This window comes from Lichenostomus cassidix, chromosome 4A (genome assembly GCF_008360975.1).
Source record: "Lichenostomus cassidix isolate B80296 chromosome 4A, HeHo_3.0, whole genome shotgun sequence".
Taxonomy (NCBI): Eukaryota; Metazoa; Chordata; class Aves; order Passeriformes; family Meliphagidae; genus Lichenostomus; species Lichenostomus cassidix.
The window spans coordinates 19,095,685-19,115,396 of record NC_139485.1 but is presented as its reverse complement, the minus strand read 5'-3'; the positions used below and the strand labels follow the sequence as shown (position 1 = coordinate 19,115,396).

Sequence of the window (19,712 nt, the reverse complement as noted above, 5' to 3'; positions counted from 1 at the left end):
AACCAAAATCTGGCCAAAGACCAAGAATACGCTACTACTTCTGGAAGGAAAAATATGTCCTAATCGCTGAGGCCTGGAGAGGTTGGGGTGACGAGGCAATTCCACCAAGATGTGATTCCATCACAAAAGACCCTAGCATGGCTAATTAAAATGATTCTGTGCTTTGGAAAGCAAAGTTCAGATGGCTACAAGGCATTTCCCAGGAAAATCAACCAAAAATCCAGAAATTTTAGTGCCCAAAGAACACACTTTTTGAAATGCAACTGCAGGCCAGCTGATACCAAACACTACACCTATCCACAGTTGGCAGGGTGTGGATGATGCCTTCAACAGGTTATCCCATCACCACCTCCCACTGACAGTATCCTTGGGGCAACTCTTTGATTTTTGCATGTTAAATTGAAAATAGAAAGATAGGACAACTGTTTGGCATTTCTCTCAGCACAGTCTAGCAGCTCACAATACCCTTCATGAAAAGAAGGTACTACCAAAAATGACAAGATGATGGATGACAGCATCTATCTGGTCTCACCGAGTAACAGTGCCAAGACATCAAAATAAGCCCCATGGGGGAAAAAATGCAAGCACAGACCCCAGCTGCTGACACGGCCCAGACCAGTGCTGAGAAGGCATCGAGACGGAACAAAATCCTATCACACAGAACACAATGGACACGGACAACATTACACAGACACAATGGACAACATTACACAGGCACAGGCTGAAACTCCTCAGCAAGACTCCTAGTGCAAGATGACCCAGAGGCTGATGATGCTGAAGGAAAGAAGCCTCCACAGAAATAGCACATGATAATGAAAAGTAAACCCTGACAGCAACTTCCTGCCAAAGTTATTGAGGCGATGCTCAAGAACCTCAAGAACGCTGAGCAAAATATAGACAAAAAGTATCCAATTCAGTATAATTACCTAGATTATTCTTTAATCTTGTAGCCACTTATATTTGTGAAATGCTACTAATATGGGAGCCTTGTTTATGTATTCTATTCATAACTATTGCTGTGAGACAACTGTGAAGGCCACATCACTGGAAAAACAAATCTTGAGTCTCAAGATCAGACAGTTGTTGAATGACACTTACAAAGAGGGACCAGTTTCCCTGTATGCGTAACCTGAACATGTGGCTGTAAAGTCAATAGGTAAAACCTCACCAAAACCTCATTGGAAATCACATACTTTGTAATTCTGTCTGGAAGTGTTTAATCAAATTTCTATTTTGTGGGGAGGTTAGGCTAGAAGACATCCCTACCAGTAACCACGGTGACCTCAACACCATACAGTTACAGCAATATCAAAAACTTGGGTTCCAGACAAATGGAGGCAGTTAAAACTTGAATTCTGATCCCCAAGGCAGGTCCAAGCACTTTTGCAATGAAGGCAAGGTAAACGTGATGCAGCTACAAATCCAGGAGCTCCTGCTGGTAGCCAGTGCCCCAGGCAGACTGAAACCAAACACCCCTACCAAATCCCCTGCCAGCATGTTCTTAATGCCCATGCATCTTGGACCAATCCTCAGATGGCAATTAACTGCTTTGACAGTTTGGTTACAATCTCTGTTTTTCCTTAAAATACAGGAGTAAGCCAGAGATAACAGCTAACAGACCTTATTCAAAACCGTGTTTTGTTGCAAAAACTTACAAAACATCAGTTTGCTGATGATAAAACAACAAGCCTGGAGGAAAGACTTTGATGAGTCAGTGAGGGGCAATGACAAAGCACTTTCAGATAAAGAAGCCTGGAGGGCAAGCTGTCACTGAATGTGGTTTGTGATGCTGCAAACTAACACCCTACCTGAGAACTGACCTTGTAAAACAAAAGAGGAAAAAATGCAGAAGAGATGGAATACTTAAACGAAATGTTTTCTTACAGACACTGAACCAGTAAAATGCTCCTGTCCAGTCTGCCAATTAAAACTCATTTCCATCGAGAAACCAGCTCCACAGAACAGCTGGGTCCCTGGGTATCAGGGGATCTTCTTTTTGTCTATTCAATCATCTTGAAGAGTTCGTATTTGTTTCCCGCTCAGCACTAATGGGTTGTCAAGAAAGCTCTTCCCACACACAGTACAAGGGGAATTATTCCTGGCCTCTAACAAGCCCAGCCTCCAAGTCAGAGATCAGCTGCAGGAAAAACCCTCTATAGTCTGCTCAGAGGAGCTGGTGAGTGATGAGGCATCTTGTTTTGGTTCTTCCGTGGAAAATAGGACTAAGCAGCAGGTTTTGTGATGACAAATCAGATGGCAGTCTGCCACGGCACACAGCAGTACCATGCTGCAAAGAAATACAAGGCAGGTCCTGAACAGGCTGCAGGAAAAGGGTGTGGCATCATTCCCATCCCCTGCAGGGAGAACCAGCTGGCACTGCAGGGATCTGACTCCCTGCTTGAGCAGGAAGGGGAAACCTTGCCCTGTTTTCTACCTTCCCTTCGTGGCTCCTGCCCTCTGATACCTCAAGGTGCATTTCACATGGCTCTGGTGTTTGGCCTCTGTCCCCACTCTGCTGGGTGAGTACTAAGTCAGATCTGGCTTGCAAGTCGATTTAAAGTTGTGTTGATGAACTACATTCTCAGCTACCTGAGTGTGAAGCATGAGGAACATGACTATTACATATTTTTTTCTTGTAACAATGTGCACTGTGTTCATTTTTCAGTGACATTTGTAATGAACTTGGCCAAGCTTTTGGGAAGAAACAAAACATGAAAAAATGCAAATGACTGGAAAAACTTCCCAATAGTTTTCTAGACCTCTAAGATATCAATATAACAGAAGGTAAGGCACCAAATACTTCAGTGACACAGTGAATCACAGTCAAAACTGTTGTTGTAAGATATTGCTCATGTTGCACATCTGAACAAGCGATAAGGTTGTTTTATGTGCATCCTGCACAACTGGTCACCTTAAAGGTTTTTTATTACTGATGAATTTTGCAGATGCTTCCAAATCCTCTATCAAATAATCTATACCTAAATCCTACTCTTAGATTTGTAGCTAAGTAAAGAACAAGTGAATAATATGGCAGGTTTTGCCTGTCTATACTCTCTTTGTTACCACATCAAAGCAGTTCACGGTATCTCACAGAGAGAGGCGCAAATCAGCGTCCGGCATCGGTAAGTCGGTGCCATAATTCACGTAAGCTACGCGACGATCTCTACCGCCCCTTCGTATCTTTTTTAAGCTATGCCGAACACTGCAAATAGTTTGAATGGGGAGCAAACAAAATATCAGCTCGTGCCCTCTTCTTTAGCAGCGCATCAAATAATAGATATGGGAATAGATATGCACACAATCTGTCTGACTCCCAGGCTGTAAAGTCCGCTTCTTTAAAAAAAATTATAGAAGATGATGAGATGATAAACAGGAAATACAAAATACAATTCAGAATTTGCTTTTGCTGCTGTACTGGGTAAGCACCATTAGGAACAGGGGCAAGTATTGTGTAATTTGGAACTCACAAGTTCTTGTAAATATGACCAGAGTTAAAACTAATTGTTTGCAGATAGTACTTATGAATCCAAAAGCAGGTGTCACAGTTCCTATTAAAATTGCTTCATTTTCTTACTTTAAAATACAGTCTGAGATATGCAGATTTTGCTTAGAAGTTTTTGACACTTTCATTGACATCTTGAGGGCTTATTGACTTACTCCTAGGACATAATTTTGTAATACATCAGGGGCATTGAGGACATATAGAAAGGGTGGAGAAGCAGATTAACTCCTGGATTTAACAGAGACACATAGCTGTACGGCCAGACGGATAGCTATAATGCGCGAGATGTCGTACGGCGTATTTTATACCCGTTGCCTGATGCGACACTGCATGCGGAACAGCTAGAAATTGTTGCAAGTAAAATTCCTGATACTGTAGAGCTCACACATGTGAGTGTGACACTGGCAGAGACTGTATTGTCTATACTACACTATATTCTGCTGCAAGAAATAGAAGATGAGGACATTAGAAAAATAATAGGTAAGTAGGATACCTTGCCCAGAAGCGGCAGTTCCACAGAACAGCTAGCAATTTCTGTACTTCAATCTTAAATATGTTTGAGGTTCTTACCAGCAGAAATTGCTTCTAAAGGTGCCTTTAGCAGAACCAGTCGTGCAGAAGTCCCCATTACAGTATTGTTCCCTGTGGGTATCCCAGCCTGCAGGCAGGCCAGGGACTGCCCAGCTGCCATCTCCTCTCACAGGGATCTTTGTGGCTCTGCAGTGAGGGCTATGGGCAGGTCAGCCTGGGGACACAACTCTCTTCCACCCTCTGCCTGTGCTGATATAGACGTTTTAAACACAGCTATTCAAAATTACATTTCAAAATCTATATTTAGGATCCTGCATCCATGATGTGATTCTCAGACATGCTAAAATCAAGATTCTTAGATAGCTTTAAAAACACCTCCCTTCTTTCAGGTGTTAAAGGGGAACTTGACTACAAGTTTTGAAACTAGTTTTGAATATCTGAGCAGAACACTGCCCATAGCAGTGCAGCTAGCCTTGACAAGGGCAAATATAAGGACACAGAGTTTATCCATTCAGAGCTTTGCTGGACAAGCCCCTGAGCTGCAGCTCTGCCTTCAGAGCATACCCTTCCTGAGGTGGTGAGGAGCTGCAGGATAGGCTTACAGAGGTCCCTAGCAAACTACATTGTTCTGGCTCCAAAATTTTGTCTCCTGGTACAATTAGATGATTTAAAATCATCACATTAGCAAATTTTACAAGTTACTGCCTTCCAGATGAAGTGCAGTTTTTGACTGGGTGTGGACTTTGACTCAGGTGTTCTCAGACCTCCTTGTGTGGTCCCTGCAGGAGGGTATCTTCCACCTGCCAGAGCCCACTGAATCATGCCACCTCACCTGAGCCTGTGCAGACAAAGTGCCACCTACCCCAAAATTCTACTACCCGCTCTGCTCTAGTACTTGCTCCTCGTGATCATAAATCAGAGCAAAGGGTTTTAGTCTCCCAAATCCCATCGTTTGTGTGTTATGAAACCAGGAGAACATTTCAAGACTTGTATTTTTTTTCTCTCTGTTGCTCTTGTTGAAGTATCTTACAGATCACTGAGGAGATGGGCAATAATGTCACCTACACAGACAGAAATATGTCAGTCGTAAGCACATCCTTGGCCCTGTTGGTGCTGCATCCAGACCCCAGCATGTTTGGGGGACTAGCCTTTGGCATTACCTCCTACAACAGAGGTATGGATCTCGAGGTGAGAGCAAAGTATCATCTCATGTCTGACTAAACCAGACAATCCTCCTGCTCCCTTGTCTCATTTTGAATCTGACCTAAGGATCGCATCTCTGAGCGTGTAATCTCTCTACCGCTGATCGGTGTGCAAGAAAACCCTTTCAAAAAGGCTTTTGCCTCTGTGTTTTTGCCAAAATCCCTGAAGAGTTTCGTAGGGACTGAGCACTCTGACCCAGACAGGCATTCAAAGATCCAGTTCAAGATTTTTGGCACTACTTCCCTTTTTGTGGTAACTATGACTCCCAACAAACCCTAACGTAGCAGGAATGGGCTCAGCTGTTCTCAGTGCCTACAAAAAAAATCCCAACCGCAGCATCCGTTCTGGCCATGTTTGGCATCAGACTGATGGAGGGACGTGCAGGCAAAATGCAGCAAAACCTTCTCTGTACCAAGGATGCTCTGAGAGGTGCCTCTAGACCTTGGACTTTTAAAAAAGATCTTCTGTAGCTGATGTTAATCTAGTCCTTCTGTTCTGCAGGAAAAGGACATACTTTAACCTTCCTCTGATGGTAAGGATGATGCATAGCATATGCCAAACATCATGAAAATAATTTCAAGATATATATCTTCATTAAAATAATGCATGATGTGCAGGATTTATGACTATTCTACTACTTATATTTTTGTAAGGAGGAGTGGATACAATTTAAAAGGGAGACATTTCTTTGAAGCGATGGCCCATACAGTGTGCTCAACAATGCTTTTCACACACAGGGAGCATTCACAGTTCTGTCTACTGTCTAATGAGCTTAATGAGGTACAACAGTTTAAATGTACTGAAATGATTACACAGCTTTCTCAATCCAGCCAGTGCATCCAAAACTCAGTTCTGCTTCACGTGATGCGGAGACTGGCACTGAGTTGCAGCTAACTACATTTTTTGATGATGTAGCAAGTAGCCAAATTACCTCAGGCATTTACCTGATCACCATTTCCAAGGAATACGGTTTAACAAAAAAAGAGAACGGGAAAGAGCTAAGATTTTTTTTGTGTGCATGTGTTTGTTTTTCCCATGCACAATGACGGTTTGACGATGGAGAGGTCAAACACATTGTGAGTGTCAGGGTTGAAAATTCATCAATTCAGAGCCTTAACGAGCCCGTAACTGTCACTATGCATCACATAGACCAGAACAGGATAGGATGTGTTCACTTGATCAGGGATGGGGTGAGACAGAGCTTATGCTTTCAATAAACTGGGAACATGACGAATAAGCTTAAGCTTCAATGCCTGACTTCTCTGTGATATGTTGACCCGATTGCTAACTGACCACACAGATCTCAGTGTTTAATAATTCCTGAAGGTCACTAAACCTTGTGTCTCCGCTCTGAATCTGTGCTTAGCGGCAAGGGACGTTATCACTGTTTCCTTGTTCTGATCTAGACAATTTTTTTTCAAGGAATAATTTATTTGCTAAAAATAAAAATGGGTTTTGGATTGGACTGAAATGATTTATCCTCAATCTGAATTTGGAAAACAGGTTAAGTCAACAAAAGAGATGAACTTCAAAAAGCTTAAAACCTTGCAAAGATGTTTTCAAAATCCAATGGCTTTGTTGTGTTTCAAAACGGTGTTTTAAAAAATTAAAGTCTATCTTATTTTTAAATGGGCATGGGTCAAACTTGTTGATTGAATTCCTCCTTAGCATTTTTGTACTGCCAGTGTTTAATGCCCAGCCTCCACCTGAGTATATTATAAACCCAGAGCAGAATAAAATTATTCAATAAGATGAGCTTAATTAAAGCTCAGGTTAATGAGAACTTGTAATTGCTGCTTTTATAGCAAAATGCTCTTTCCATCCAGTTGTAGCAAATATACACCCAGAAATTTCAGCTATATATCCCCTCTCTTCTGTCATTTTTACTGCACCAGGCCATCTTGCACCTTTCACATTTTTTCCTTGACCTTTTAAAATTATCTTCATTAAATATTTAATGAGTTATCATCCAAACCTACATATTTCACTATCTGCCTAATTATATTTGACAGTATACAAATCACACAGCTTAACAGCTTATCTGTTAGGCTGTTTTCCTGTAAACTCTGTGCATTATTAAACTTTATTAATGATATAATAATAAAAACAGTAAATGAATCTGTGCCTTGGAAAACTTTACTGCAGCATTATCGGTAATAAACTAGAATGTCCCTGAGAGAAAACATTGCATTGAATATCCCTTTACATCTGTTCAGCTCTTGTCTTTCCTGCCTGATTTTACAGAGGGGAATTGCTGAAATTCTGAAATAAAGGTTTCCTGGGGGGCCTTTTTTTTGTTATTGTTGTTGTTGTTGTTGTTGTACAAAATCTCAGGTTGTTATTCCAGGTCTTAGTCATAACTTTTGCATTTCACCAGTAATTTGGTGTGACATCTCAGGCACCACATGAACCTCATGAGATTAGACACATTAATTGGTCTAAGGTGAACGATTTGTCAGATTTGGTGCTGTCTTAAAAGACTACAAGGTATTGAAAGATACAGATGAAACTGGGAAAATCACTGACTCCCAGGATTTCCCTTGGTAAAGGGGAAGGCAAAAAGTGGGACTCTGCTGGTTTAGTGACATGGGTGAAATGGCCAATATCCTGATTGGCTCCCCAAGCCCAGGTGTCCAGCTGCCCGTGACCTCGTGGCATCTCCGCTCACCCACACACCCCCTGCAGCACCACCACACAAATAGTCCCAGACACAATTGGGCTTTGCTGGCAAGCAGTGCAGGGGAAATCAAATCCAAGTGCCTTGCTTATAACCCCCCCTTGGAGGCCACACGCACCGTCTGCAAGTGTAGATGTAATGCAGATGTCCTGAATGAATGTCACTGCCTCCTTTCCTCTGCTTCCAGGGCAATTCAGCAGGGCACTACATCTTTTGGGACGTTGGGAAGAACAGTAAGTGTTATTTACAGAGCTGGCTGTGTCCCCAGCATCACAGAGGCTTTGGCTCCTTGACGTTGCACCTTGAAATCTGAGTTTGTGCCGTTGCCTTGTGTTGACGTCATTACCTCAGTGCTCGGTGTTATCCCCGGGGATACGTGTGCGGCATTGTGCAGTGCTGCATCTACACAAATAAGAAGACTTCACCTAAGAGAAAAGCAGAAATGCAATGAAATGTTGGATGAATTCTTACAGTGCCTTCAGGGAGTACAGGAGGGGCTTTGCTGGGGTCACATCTTTAAAATTACTCAGGCAGTCACCAGACAGAGAGAGATAACTGTCAATTGGGTTAACTCAGAGCATGTGGGAGAGGTTTCCTCTGCAATAATTAGGATTTGAATTTTTTTTTTTTTTAATCAGAAGCTTAACTTCTGAATATTTTATGCACACCACATAAAAAGGGTCATAACGTTCAGTCTTACCAGGGAAGATCTGGCTATTTCAGTGCTATGCTCTGCCTAAACAAATCCTCTGCCCTGTATATATTTCTTTTCTTCTGTTTCTACATCCTGCAGCACAATCTAGCCCAGCACTAGGTTCTTTATCTTCTTTCTTTCTATGTGCGAAGATAGGTAAAAGACTTTAAATATTTCTTCATTCCAATGAAAGCTTTCATCCAAATTTTGAGGTTGTCAGGCAACTACAGAAGATGTGTTTTGGTGTGAAATCTCACTTGAGTGCTGTTAAATGACCCTGCAATCTGTACTAACTTGAGCTCATCTTCACACAACCAGCGTGCTGCAGAGCTATAAATGATGGAGCATGACTAACTCTGCTTAAAAACCCTTCTTCTCAATTACACAGATGGACTGGGTGGTTGGAATACATCGGGGTGTGAAATGGAATATACAGATATGAATTATACAATCTGTTTTTGTAACCATCTTACCCATTTTGGAATTTTACTGTGCTGCGTGAATCATCTCCCAGAAAGTCTCGTGGCACTAAACAAAGTCATCGCTAGTTTTGGAGAAGACATGGCAGGTTCATATCTACACAAGCTGTCAGATATCTGCATTTTTGCCAAAATCAGCAATAACGAGAAAAACCTCACTTACAATAATTTAATGGTATAAAGTCCTTGAGATGTCACTTGCTTCAAGGCAATTTTGTTGTACAGATGTAATTTGTACTTCTTCGCAGTGTAACTTGAATAACCTTAATGTGTTATTTAATGTGTTATTTGCTGTGTAGGAAGTACTGTGTTAGATTTATTACCTGCCAGTGGCAACTAATGACATTACATCTTTCGGAAAGTTTTATCTATGCTCCATCAGAAAGTGAAGTTTAGTATAAATATGGGAGATGTCATTATCTATTACGTCTTACTTCTCTGTAATACAGAGAAAACTGCCTCTAAAAGTAAAATGTTAAAAGCTGGGATGACTGCTGGAGAATGGGCTGCATCAAAGGCAAAGAGAAGGGTTCTAAGCAAACTAAGTAGATTAAATTGTCTATTCCCAGTAGGACACAGTCCACAGGATGGGGTGAAGCCCCACCTTTGCATGCTTCTCCTAGAGATCAGCCTGACATTGTTCCAGAGGCAAAAGCCTCCTGGGAGTAAAACTCTGGCTTTACAGGAAGGAATTGAGATGGTTCAAATTTCAGACACGTGCTCAAGTTTCCATTCAAGCAAGGAGAATTCAGTCTGATTTTCAGATCACACCTCTCACTGCTGCTTCAGTAATCAGCACAGCTACAGGTATTAAACAGCATCATCCATGGTACATAAGGGGTGGTAGGTTACTAGTCTGAGGTTCAAAGTTTCATAAAATAGAAGAGGAGCTCTCTCAATATTCCTCCCGGCAGTAGCTGGGGAGGAGCAGGGCCCAGCCTCCCATCTGATTTTACAGTGATGCTTTCTGAACAGGGAGGATCTCCCACGCTCCAAGACATTTAGCACGTTTGTGCAGTTCCCAAGCATGAAAAAAGGTTGTTTCTTCTACAAAGTGACCTCCCGGTGGAATAGTATTGGTAAGATCCCGGAATCCACATTGAATTTGTGGTTTCTGAAGAACAGCTTTTCTACCTTCACAGCAAACTGCTGGATGCTTTAAATACTGCTGGTTAATTTACCATTTACTAATTTGGGTATTCTGTAGGACTACACAATAAGAAACACGTAAAAATATTAATGGAAACCCACCAAGAGAGCAGTGAGCAGAACAGGAATTTCACAATGTGAAAATGTGGAAAGGAATATTCTAAATCTGTCTTGGCAAACAACTGTGATTGTTTATCTTGTAACAGAGGACTTGGCCCGGACCAAAATAGATGTTACACATGATCATATTTCAACTCTGATAAGCTATGCAGGATGTGGTGCATCTTCCCTTTTTTTGGGAATAACGCTAGTGACGTATCTAAACCTTGGGTAAGATTGATCCCTTTTCTTACGTTGATTTTAATATTTTGGCAATAATGAATTTGCACGATTTTCAGAATGTTTACTAATATTTGATGCTGTGATGCATAACAGGGAAGACTGAGAGCTGACAGTCTAAATATCACTTTAGTTTGATGCTTGATTGGTTTAGTTTGTTGTGAAATTCGGGAGATTTGAATACTCGGACTTCAATACAGGCACCTGTCTGAACTGCACAGCAGTTTTTATGTTCCTAAATTTCTTAAAATCATAGAATGGCTTGGATTGAAAGGCATCTAAAATCCTCCAGTTCTAATACCCTGCCACGGCAGGCACACTTTCCACTATCCCAGGTTGCTCCAAGCCCCATCCAGCCTGGGCTCGAACACTTCCAGGGATGAGGCAACCACAGCTTCTCTGGGCAACCTGTGCCACAGGCTCACCACCCTCACACTAATGGGTCTGTAAAGAGTAAAAAAATTCTGTCTTTTGATAAATTTACCCCTGGAGTAAGATACCGTGTCAAGAATCTGGAATATTCCTGTGTATAGGCTGTACATTGGATGATACAGCGATAGCCTTGTGTACTTCTCCCTTCTTTTTAGGAAGGTGCATAGACACAACCCCTCAAAAATCCTGCTCAACCTTTGTGCTGCGCTGCTGATGCTGACCATGGTCTTCCTCACCAATTCCTGGCTGACTTCGTTCAACCAGCCAGGCCTCTGCATCACCATGGCCCTGCTCCTCCACTATTTCCTTCTTGCAGCATTCACGTGGATGTGCCTGGAAACTATTCACTTTTATTTGGCTCTTGTCAAAGTTTTCAATGTTTATGTCTCAAAATACATCCTAAAATGCTGCACTGCTGGCTGGGGTAAGTAGAGAGATTTTTTTCTCCACTTCTGTGCTCATCAGCTTCTCTGAGACTGGGGCATATTTGCAGAAGTAAGTGAAGACACTGAGCTAGCAAAAGTGCATTGCACACCACGTGCTATAAGGATGGATCTCTTCCTCCCGGCTGTTCAGCTTAAATTTCTTCTGTACTGGAAGACATTTAGCCAAGAGTGCTCGTTGGTTCCTGCACAGCCATGTACAACTGAAAGTGGGTGGGAGGCACTCATCTCTTTACAGGATGATTTATCACCGTACCTCACATCAGTGTGTGCGACTGGGGCAGCAATGCTGCCCACAGCCTTCACCCCTGTGTGGGGATGCTCAGAGGTAATTTTAACTCTTTCTTCAGGCCTTGTGTCCATTTCTGCTGTTCTAGTCGTGCTTCCCATGCACGGAGTGGATCTGGCTTTCATTGATTGCTCTCCCAAGGACTTCCTTTGACAAGTATCAGAGACTCGTTTGGGAGAAACATACCAAAAAAGAACCCAAATTCTAGTTCACCTGTTAGGAAAGGTGTTATCAGAGGCACTGGCCTAGAGCATAATTTGGGCTGTATTATTTGGTTCACCATAAGATGCTGCTTTAAAGGGGTTTTTTTTGCTCTTAAATAGTGTGTAGCATATTATCATCCCTGTCCTCAGATCTGATGTCTCACACAATTGTTCTCAGGGGAAGCCATCCTTGACAGTAAGTGTTGGCAGCAGTGGATCTCTACAGAAAAGCCAGAACTGAAAAAAATACAGGGAAAGGTATGGAAGAGAAAACTGACAAAGCACTGCCTGGGAAATGTCTGTCTCTCTAAGCTCTTAAAACAAAATGTTCTGGTCTGCTTATCTTTTGACACTCAACTTTTGTTATAATCAGTTGGTTTCATTTTACCAGATTGTATCCCTTCTGGAGATGTTTGAAAACTCACAAACATTTTGCAAACACAGATATTTTTATGCCTACTCATTTGTAATTTTTGTAAATAAGGAGATTAAACCTGCTATGCTGCACACTTAATTACACTTTTTTCAGAAGGAGCTTTGATGCTAGAGTTTGATCCAAAGATGCACATGTCTGCTGTAATTACTTATCAGAGATGATCTGACATCTTTCCATTTTCTCACATTTTTCTTTTGAATCAAACTATTTCTTTTTCTTTTTCTTTCCACATTAGGAATACCAGCTATTGTAATTACTCTTATAAATCTCATTATAAATCAAGACTTCTATGGCAACAGGTCATTCTCTGAGAGCCATCCTTACAGCAATTTGTAAGTATAATTAATGCTTTAAGCTTTTTGATGGTCACCAGAGTATCTGAAAGATACAAGAAATAACCAGAAATAACTCACTTTTGTCTCTTCTCCCCCATCTCTACCCTCTCCTTTTAGTGGATCAGGTTCATAGGAGTATTTTGAATGCATGGCTACTATGTGGAGTAATTTTCACGTCAATGAACTGGGCTTGAGGACACGGAGGGCTTCAGCCAGTGAACTCCATTTTTATTTTGTGTGAAATTTCTTTCTTTGCATTAGCCCAGCCTAATGGGATATTTGTATATGCTTTTGCATGTTCTGGGTTTCTGGTAAAATATAAAGGCACAGTAATTTCTCCAGTATTTTGCACTTTTGCTTCTGGGGTTTTTTTGGTGGGTTTTTTGGTTTGGGGTTTTTTTTTTTTTTTTAATGTCAATTCACATCACTGTCTCATCATCATTTCAAGGAGCCTTATTTAAATCATCTCAACCTCCTCTCTTTTCCAGTGGGGAAATCAATGCATTTCATCCTTTTTTAAAATCATCCTTTTATAGCAAAGAATGCTTTCATTTTTTCACTCACTTCTTGTTCAGCACAATCTGATCACTTGTTGGTGAAGGTTAGCTGGAACATTTGAATTCTCTCCCCTCAGAGAGGCACTGAACACGCACGATACCTCGAAAGGAAAATTGTTCCCCATTTTTACAGACAGTAAAATTCACTAATTTATGTCTAAGGAAAAGCTAACCAGTGGTATGCTATCATTGAGACTCCTAATTAGGTTGTATTTAACTTGGTTTTCCTAAAGCAGTGTGTCTTTATACGTTATTAAGGTGAAACAATCGTCAGGTTTATCGGTATTTGGCAGAAATATCAATGTCTTAAAGTTATCAAACTTCCATAACATCCATAAGAAAAGGCGAGTGCAGGGATTGTAGGAAGGTTCTCACAGAGGAAAAATAATGGGTTCTAGGGAATGCCCCTAAGTGGGTGTCGGAAAACCATATAGAATACTTATTTCGGGAACCAGGCTTCCTGAGTTTCCCTCTCACAAAACTCCTCCTTGAATACACACCTCCCTTTCTTGCAGTTGCTGGATCCAAGACAACACCGTGTTCTACATCTCTGTTGTAGCCTATTGCTTCTTAATATTTTTGATGAATACAGCCATGTTCATCACTCTTCTCCTTCAAATCCACTCTATGAAAACAAGGACACGAAAGAGACCCAGATTCTGGAAACGGGGTGTTCTCCAAGACCTCAAAAGTGCCTTCAGCCTGATGTTTCTTTTGGGCTTAACTTGGGGCTTTTCCTTTTTTGCCTGGGGAGCAGTGAGGATATTTTTCTTGTATCTCTTCAGCATTTTTAACACCTTGCAAGGTAATTTCTGAATCGAGTAGTGCTATAAACAGAACAGATTAGGTATGTGAAATAGAAATAAATCTGTAATATCATGTAATTCAAGCATGGGGAAGGAGAACTGAGACAGCTTTTGTATTACAGGATTTAGCTATTTTAAATGGAAAGCTCTGTTGCAGTGGGATGGCAGTGTTGTTTAGATAGTATTGCTGTGGTAGATAGACTATTAAAGATATGAAGTCATGTCCTGGAAACACAGGTAACAATAAATGTACCTTGTCAGCAGCTGGCATGATCCTTTTCATCTGGGCATAAAAACGGTGGATAGAATCCACAGAAACTTGCAGATTATTCTTAAACCAAATCTACAGAAAACTCTTCCTTACCACCCTTTCATATGCAGAAAAAAATCAGTGCAACTCTGGGCCAACATGATTATAAAATCATAGTCTGGCTTGGGTTGGAAGGGACCTTAAAGATGTTGATGCTCGCCCAGGGACACTTTGCCCACACAGAACACACTGGTATCTGTGGCGTGACAAAAGATTAGAAAACAGGCAGCAGGCTGGAGAATACACATGAAAACCCATTAATCTCTCTTTTCTTCTTTAGGGTTCTTTATCTTTGTGTTTCACTGCCTAGAAGGATGAAGTAGTGAAGCAGTGCCAAGTGCACTTCTGCTGGAGAAAATTTCCTCTGAGTAATTATTCTGGTAGGCACTGAAGGGATTTGTTTAGTTGACTCATAAATCTTCCTCTGCTACTGGTGTCACATTTGTTCTGCATTAAGAAATAAGGCTCCTCTCAAGGCTTCTCTCCTTCTGCATTGCATTAGATAATTGTTCTTTAATAGGTCTTTATTCTCTTGCATTAACTGCTTATATGAAATGATAATGGAGTGACAGCATGCAGTAAAAACTGCAGATTTCCAAAAACTATTTCAGCTTGGTCTCTTCTGTTCTCTCTTGACTGTTCTCACATGTCATTCAGTGTTCCCTTATGTAAGCCATGTTTTTGGTGGCTTTCCAGTCTTCATAAAGCTGAAATTCTGAAATTTACACAGAATATTGGGCATACTATTTGCTATTTTTTTATGTCCAGGAGTTGGATTTGCTCAGCCTGGGAAGGAGAAGGGAGATGTCTTGCTGTCTTTGGCTATCTGAGAGGTGCTTATAGAAAGGAGACAGACTCTGATTTTGAGAGATGCACAGCAAGAAGACAAGAGGCAATGGACACAAGCCACAGTGATGGAAATTCATGTTATTTATAAGGAAACATTTAAAATTTTTTCCACAATGTGCCTAGTTAGGCAAGTGGCCCAGAGAGACTGGAGGCGAGTCCCTTTCCTTATAGAGTCCAAATTCAGCTTCACAGATGCCAGACCAACCTGATCCGACTCTGGGAAGGAGGTTGGAGTGAAGACCTCCAAAGGTCCCTTCCAATCTAAATTATTCTAAGATTCTTCTATCTGCCAGCTCAGCAAGAAGTAGCATTTGCTGTGGCTTGTTCTGGGCTACTCCAGTGATGTTGATTTTTTACAGAAATGTGGAAAAATTGAATAACTCTGTGCGTCTGTCAAAATGAGTTGATGTTATGAATGGGTATAACAAAGGAGAAGCTCAACCGGTTGGTTTTCAGGAAACCAACTGGTTTCAGACTAAAAATCCTGTATTAACACCTGTGTCCTGTGCACAGCATCCTGTGCACCCCGTGCTGCTGCGGAAGAGGCAGCGTTCCATTTGCAGTGGGGAACTTCAGTTCAAACACTCTCGGTAGCACACATAGTGTTCTCTCTTGAGCAGGAGCCTACTCAGTGTAGTGTGGCATAATAAGGATGAGGCTGCAATTTCTACCCGCTGTGTGACTCTTGCCTTTGTGACCTTATCAAAGTGGTATTACTAGATTGGGTCCACAAGGGGAAATAGAAAGCTGAATTGCTGGTATCCAGCCCCACCTGCACAAGTGTGATGGAGCTAATGTGAAAATTAACATCCGGATTTGTGCACTGTGTGGCACAGACCCCCAGATTCCGGGCAGGAATAAGGATGGCACAAGGTTGGCATGGGAAGCAAGCACAGACCATTCCCTTCCTGGGTGTCTGGTAGTTTGACATGCGACACCTGTACAGAATTCTATTTCTGCACCTTCCATTCTCTGATTTCAGACTGGAGTGGGTCAGGTGCAACTACTGGATCTACACCAAAGCATTTGAACCACAGATCACCATCCCAGGCTTTGCGGAGTCTACATTCTAATGGAACAAGTTCAACTTTCAATGCAGATTTCCTTCACGGGACTTCTCCAGATGCAGATTTTAAGATTGCTAAGAAAAACCCTGTGCACTGCATAGACTATAATAGATATATACTACAATAAATTCCATATGGTGACAGTCAAATCCTAACCAATGGAAAAAAATAGAAAATCTTCCACTGCTTTGTCTGTGCCAGGCTTCAGTTTGGGGTTAATGGCAACATTACAGATGGCTTTTGCTGGACTAGGGAAAGTAGGAAAGCTCTTAAAATCCTGGGATGGCTCTTTTCAAAAAGGACAGGAACTCCCTGCTCAGCAGCCACCTTAGGCACCCAAGGAATATTCTACCCTCTGCCAGCTGACTGCCACTCACACGGGACCCATTCCCAGTTAGGGAGCACCAGAGTCTTGAGATAGACTGTGGTGCTCTCTAACTGGAATTGCATTCCCAAAAGAGCAAAGATCGCGGGGATTACGGAAAGCTAAACAGGACATGCCGTGAGCCTTTTTAATTCCGAAGAAGCCCATCAGAAGGTTTTGCCTTCCAAGGCGGAGAAATTGTTGCAAAGCCATATTCTGAAAAAGGAATAGCACCAACCAAACATTCCTGGTAGTTTTTGGAAAAACCATGATTTCTGTTATTTCCCCAAAGACATTAAAACTGCATAGGTGGGTTCTTCCTAAATACATTAAACCAAGTTACTATAATGGAAAAAATTTACCAATTCTTTCCCACAGCTGAAGTCCATTACAACTCCAGTGCTGTATCTCCAGAAGATGGTGAAACCAAGCATCCTTGTTCATGAAGAATTCTACCCACGGGTACAGGGTTGCACTATCCACAGAAAGCGGGTTTTTTACACTGATACTGAATTTGTTTTCCTCTGATTATGTAATTGATGGTTCTCTTTTGAGGCATGTAGAAACAAACATAGTTCTAAAGAATTACTTCTAATGTACAGTTATCACTCTGGACACAATTATGGAGCTAAAATATCCCACGACTCAACTTTAGGCTTCAGTGAAGCAGTAGCACTGACCACAAAAGGATTTGGTCCCTCTGTGTTTCCACGATTAGTCCTCATGTTAAACAGGGACTCATGGTGACGCCATTCCTCATGGTGAGCCCTGTTCATAGTTCATCCTCCTTCTTTTTTCCCATTTCCACTGTCCTGATATCTCTCTGTTTCCTTTTTCATCGGATATTTATTTCAGAATCTAATACCCATAATACTGAGTTACAAGTGAGATTTTTGAGACTGTTCTCTGACTGTCTCAGGCTTAGATGTCTAGGATCATTGATCAGTATCTTTCCTTACTTTTCTGAAATGGACTTCGACCAACTTACACATGAAGAAACTGGACTCAGCTTTCCAAGATGCTCCCTCTCAGTTGGATGTTTTTATTTTCAGACATACTGTGGCTGCTGACTTGAACTTAGATCCCTAAAGAGGTGTAGATGCACATCTAAATGTTTGGAAATGTTGCCCAGTACTATCAAATGGAATGTGGAAACAATAAAAACTGAAATTCCCACCTTCGGTGCGTATCCATATGGATGATACAGGTTTCAGATTATCTCTCCTGAAAAAAACCTCAAAACTAAACCCAAACAGACCAATAGCAGATAAAACCCTACTATCATTGGAGCTGGACATAAGGAAGTTTTCCCTTTAGTGTTGCTTTGCTGTGAATACAGCAGAATGTAAACTCCATTTCATGACATCACAAAAGAGACTCAACTTTCCTCTCCTGCTGAGGAGGGGCTTTCTTTCAGCAAGTGAGTTTGACATGAACTATTGTATTTTTAATTTTCTTTAGTAAACTCTTTGTTCCACAATCTGCTGCTGAATACAAGTTTTCCCCGCTTTCCAATCTGAAGCGGGACACACTGTGCTGCAGTGCTAAAGTTGTGCCTAACCCCCCCTGCATCCCTAACCTGGCTGCTTCACACCATAGGGGTATCCTGAGAGAATAAGGAGGGAGGCTGTGGAGTTCTTTGGGTGAACTGGAGTTTTAATCCTCCCCCAAGCCCCTTTAAACCAGTTCGTCTCTGCTATATCAATAAGACCTGGTGGGTGGACAGTCTGATGTGTCTCTGTCATCCTGCTTTGACCCTCACTTTCTTCTTTGTACAGTAATTCTTTCTGCATCCGCTTCAGAGGACAGAAAATCATAGGCTTACATTTCAAATAGATGTTAGGTAACAATTTCTGGTTTTAAAGAAAAAGAGCTCTAGAGAGCACATGAAATTGCCATCACTGCAGGTCTTAAAAAACACTCAGCAGGTTGAGACAAATATCTGCCCAGAATTGGTATAAGTTGATTTTGCCTTAGGGCAAGTCCTCCCAAATGCGTTTACTATGACTCTAATTTAAAATAAAAATACAAAAGAAGAGGGCAAAACATAAGAGCAACCAAAGACTGGCCTTGTCTCCTGCATCGTGTAATTGTTTTATCACATTCATAATAAAAGCTGAAATGTTCTTTGATTTTCTAAAGTTTTTGCTAAATGCCCTCATAAAGGATTAGGTGCAACAAAGATTCATATAAAAGCTGGACAAACCACAAGAAAAGTGCTGCTTTGCTGCTGAGAAATGTCTGGAAATGACACTTCTTGGGCAGATCCATTAGCATGCTTCCCACTTTGGAAGTGTACCAGTGGGAAGAAGACCAGCACAGAGTGGACGTTTCTATTCTTCCTACTCAGTTGTTTGTTTGGTTTTATTTAAAGCAAAATCTGGAAGTAAATTTTTTTAAAACAAAATCTGTCAGGTTGCTTATGTAAAATGCAAAGCTCTATTTGTTATGAGAAGGCGGTTAGCTCACTTCCGCTCTCCATCACATGCCTAATAGCTTTTCCAGCTAAACAGTGTATCTTTTATGTTTCAAGCATGGCATTGTTTAGGCTGTCAGCTGGAATGAAGATGTGTAATTTTCCTTGGGCTGAAATAATATCTTCTGCACCAGCACTGTTACATTTGCTCTTCTCCAACATATCTGCGCTGACATTCTGTGACAGAATTGTGCTTTGATGGCTTTCACAGGGAGAGGACATGCACAAAGACAAATCTAATAAAATTTTCTATGTGCTTGTGTTTCACATCCTAATAATTTTAAATTATGCGAGCAGCTTCTGCAGCTCTAGCTGGAGCGTGAGTGGTGCGTGACCAATACAAGGGCATCCTCCTCCTCCGCGTTTGAAGTCTATCAGTTGACTTCTACCCATGGCAGGGAGCTGGAACAAGATGATCTTAAGGTCCCTTTCAACCCAAACCACTCAATGATTCCATGACTTAGTCTAAAAGCTCCTTTGATTTCCAAGTTACTCTCAGTTTACTCCTAGATTGCTTATTTTTAGTGATGCATACACCAGGAAATGTGTGCTCTATCTTAAAGCAGTAAAA

At 41.4% G+C, this 19,712-nt stretch overlaps 1 protein-coding gene across 1 annotated transcript; it reads left to right on the top strand.

Moving 5' to 3' along the window:
• The first annotated feature begins 978 nt into the window (after positions 1–978).
• On the top strand, positions 979–18,256 carry ADGRG4 (adhesion G protein-coupled receptor G4). Its single transcript, XM_085060867.1, is given in 18 exon segments — positions 979–1,156; positions 2,044–2,176; positions 2,666–2,784; positions 3,776–3,986; positions 5,056–5,221; positions 5,318–5,489; positions 6,279–6,308; positions 6,311–6,405; positions 8,101–8,146; positions 8,996–9,105; positions 10,444–10,565; positions 11,162–11,430; positions 12,613–12,709; positions 13,785–14,074; positions 14,666–14,693; positions 14,695–14,765; positions 16,217–16,373; positions 17,042–18,256. Coding segments are annotated over 18 exon segments (2,424 nt in total). The 3' UTR covers positions 17,172–18,256.
• Positions 18,257–19,712: the final 1,456 nt, after the last annotated feature.